Source organism: Grammomys surdaster, unplaced genomic scaffold (genome assembly GCF_004785775.1).
Source record: "Grammomys surdaster isolate TR1022 unplaced genomic scaffold, NIH_TR_1.0 125896, whole genome shotgun sequence".
Classification (NCBI taxonomy): domain Eukaryota; kingdom Metazoa; phylum Chordata; class Mammalia; order Rodentia; family Muridae; genus Grammomys; species Grammomys surdaster.
The window spans coordinates 1,472,953-1,476,769 of NW_021620720.1; the positions used below are offsets into that span (position 1 = coordinate 1,472,953).

General features: G+C 46.1%; 1 protein-coding gene across 1 annotated transcript in view; it reads right to left on the reverse strand.

Annotated features, from left to right (window-relative positions):
• The window catches only part of Dis3l (DIS3 like exosome 3'-5' exoribonuclease), a 37,996-nt gene extending 34,475 nt beyond the window's left edge, over positions 1-3,521 (reverse strand). Inside the window, exons 1-2 of the mRNA XM_028752381.1 lie at positions 3,382-3,521; positions 1,659-1,812 (exon numbers count right to left, since the gene is read on the reverse strand). Coding sequence (XP_028608214.1) covers positions 1,659-1,812; positions 3,382-3,520 — 293 coding nt within the window. The 5' untranslated portion in view covers position 3,521. The remainder of the gene's footprint in view (positions 1-1,658; positions 1,813-3,381) is intronic.
• Positions 3,522-3,817: the final 296 nt, after the last annotated feature.

Consider the following 3,817-nt stretch of genomic DNA (forward strand, 5'->3'; position numbering starts at 1 on the left):
TGGTTTTTTCGAGACAGGGTTTCTCTGTATAGCCCTGGCTGTCCTGGAACTCACTCTGTAGACCAGGCTGGCCTCGAACTCAGAAATCCGCCTGCCTCTGCCTCCCAAGTGCTGGGATTAAAGGCGTGCGCCACCACCGCCCGGCAACACTGAACTTTCTATTTTACAACTGTTGGGATTACAGGTATCTGCCACTATACCTGGCTCTTGGTTATCAGGAGAACATTTTTTTCTAGAAACAGGGCTGATATTGTTGTATTTGGGTAAGCCTATATCCTGGCACTTGGTTTACCTTAAAGCCACCAATGGCACAAGCTGACAAAGTGCTCCTCTAATGAAAAAATCAGGAGGGCAGAGCCTCCTTGCCAATTCTTCACCTTTTGCTCTCCCCTATAGAATCCTAAGACACAGTAAAGCACAGCAGGAACCCAATAGCGGGACCTCTTCATCAACTTAACTACTGAAACATTCGGGAGGAAGGACATTTAAATTCCAATTCTTTTGCTTTTGGTTGTCCCAGGAATTGGTTTTCAAAACAATCCTAATATTAAAAACATTTTAGAAAATAAAGGCTTGCGGTACGTGAGCAAGCCAAATGGTAACAACAAATTGATTTTAGTAAAAGAAATTGAAATACAACACCTGCAGCAGTGTTTAAACCTGGCTGTGTATAAACATCTGTATATCTGTGTCTGCATAAAACCAACCTCAAGCTCATTTTAAAATATTCAATTTGAAAAAAAAAAACAACCTATGCACATTCTAGCTAATGTATATTTTTTTCTGATCTGAGCATAAGGACAATTTATCATTTTCATACACAAATAAAGAAAACTTTATCTTTTACTACCAAAGTCTGAAAAAAAAAACCCAAACACCTTAAAAATAGAATAAATACAGTTTCTGCTTGTTAAATAACTTGGGGGTGTTGAGGGTTTGGGAATATAATTCTAACATGTTATTCTCAGAAGTTCAGATCATCAAAGTTGCCAAATATTAAATGAAGCAAAACTGTATTTTAAGGTATTTGCAGAGAAAGGGGCAATTATTCTTTCATTTAGGTACAAGGCAAGTATTTTAAACTGGTCCAATTAGAAATGTTTTGTTCAGCAAATACAATTACTACGGCTGATAGTTACAGGACTAATCTAAAAATCAGAATGAGGTATTTTTTAATTTCATGGAATAAATCACTGTAAGTACAGTTTGTATCTACAATAGAGGAAGATAAGATTTGAAAGTATTCTTTTCCAAAGAAAGAGATGCTCCTGAAACAATCTATGAATAAGATTAAATAATATACATTATTAGCAAAAATAAAAAGAAGAAATAATTGTGCTACCTATAAAAATGTAAATCAGAAGCCAATTTACCATAGAGTCTTAACTATGTACATCCTGGGGATACTGCAATTTATTGATCTACAGTCAGATCTTTTGGCCAGGTGCTGAAGCACACATATAAAATGTTACTGCATTCCCCACCAGCAAAGAGAATACCAAATTAGTTTCAAAAAAATCCTTTCTGACAAAGTAATGAATTCCTCCTCTTTCCTTCTAACAAGGGACCTTTTCTAAAGGGGGTTGGGGGAGCCCGTACTAAAAATAAATAAATAAATAAATAAATAAATAAATAAATAAATAAAGCAGAACAGATACCTCCGGCCTCTCTGGTGCTGGACAGCTTGACAAGCCGTTTGCATGAAAATAATTCCCTTCAACTCGGGGAACTCCAGGACCTCAAGGTAATCCTGGACAACTTTCCAGTCTGGGATCACATAATGAGTCACTTCAGCAGACAAGAGCTTCCCGTCTGAAACATAATTCAGAGCGGAAGCGATTAGGTAACATTTTCAAACCTGGTTTATGACTATTTCAATGTCGCAGTGCTCCCGGTGTGCAACATAACTTCTCATCTCAATTTCACCTTGAAGTTTTTAAAAGACAAGACAAATCTACTTTGGTAGAGGCTCAAAGTTCAGATTCATTGCTTCCCCCACACCTCCCACCCCAGCTGTGATTAAATATAAGCCCAACATAGTTTATGCCATTGCCAGTACTTCTTCGAGAGGATGACTGATATTTTAAAAACAAGTACATCCCTGGAAGAGGCTAAATTTCTACTAAGCCATCATGGACATGCATGAGCACTGTATTGGATACTTACATATCCATTATATCTATATCAACATATACACACGTGTACACATATATCCACATATATGTAAGGGCAAGAGTGCACATATGTGTGTGTTAACCACTTGCATGTACCTAAAAATCCCAAGGCTAGGCTGGAGAGATGGCTCAGCGGTTAAGAGCACTGCTCTATCAGAGGTCCTGAGTTCAATTCCCAGCAACCACATGGTGGCTCACGACCATTTGTAATGGGATCTGATGCCCTCTTCTGGTGTGTGTCTGAAGACAGCAACAGTGTACTCACATATATTAAATAAATAAATCTTTAAAAAAATTATTAACAAAAAGAATTCCAAGGCTATTCTTGTCTGAAGCTTCTGACACATAGCTACACGGTTCTAGGGTTGAAGAGAACGTACTAGTAAGGATGTGCTGTACAACCCACGGGCAGTGGTATGGCTTCCACTGATATGACACCTGCTTAGCCAAGCCTGTATTTGCTTAGTCAAGCATGTATTCTTGACCTCAGTCATGTATTCTGAAAAGACACCCCTCATGTTCATCTCCCACTAGGGGTAGCAAACAGCAACCTGCTGCCTGAAAACAGGGGATGGAGAGGGGTGGAGTCTGGCTCCCAGCATCCCCCAGCATTAAGTCTCCAGTCTTAAGATGAAGAGGCTGGAAGGTCTGCGTACTGGCAGGGGCAGAGCAGGCAATGTCAAATGTTCAGCAGTACGCTCAGGAGCAAGGTGCCGGTAGCTACTTTCGGGGAAGAAAGAAAGAAGGAGGTGCCTACATCCCTTAAGTCCCCTGGAAAAACCGAAGCATGCGGTGCCTGCAGGCTCTCGGGCCTCCCATTTGACCCAACCATGGCAGTAGGCTGGTCCTGAAAGGTGCGCCCCTGAAGCCGCAGGGCAGTGCTGCCTGCTTCCGACAACCAGGAGGGACGATCGGATGCACCGAGGACGCTCCGGGGCGTCTCCCGGCTGCCCTGGTTCCGCCAAGCCCAGACTGCTTGGCTCGCACCGGCGGCCTACGGTCCGCGGGGTCTGGCTCAGCCGCCCTTGCTCCTTAGCCTCCGGCTCTCCTCCCTCCTTGGGTCCCCGCCGCCATGGCGACGCCAGGCCGCGAGGTTGCCTTGCTCTTTGGGCCTCAGCTCCCTTCGCTCGCGCCCAGCAGCCCTCGCTACGTCAGGCCCCGGCTTCCCTCTCTGGCCCCGGCCTCCCTCGCTCTTCCCGGTCCTGACCGTTGCGGCAGGCGGCGGGCTGCGAGCACAGCGGGCTGTTGCAAGGCACGCTGGGCCGCAGGTAGTGTTCGCGCACGATCCGCAGCGTCCGGCCCTGGAAGGTCCTCAGCAGCAGCACCTTCTCCCGCTTCTGCAGCATGCTGGCGGCGTCGCCCCGCACAGTGGCCGGGAAGCGGCGGGCGGCCGGCGGAGGCGAGGCCGAGGCCTGGGGCCCGCCCCTCGGGCCTGGTCGAGCAGGCAGCGGCTTTTGCGTTCCGGCGGCTACCGGGAATGACCTAGCCGGGGCGGAGGATCTGCCCAGCCCAGCCCCACCTGCGCCTTTGACTCCTCTCTATGCCTTAGTTGCCCGCGGGCGGGAAAAAAAATGTAGATTTAAACTGTTCACCCAAAGAATCAGCGGGTGTGACGGTAGGACGTGGCAGCTCGTCTAAAAGTT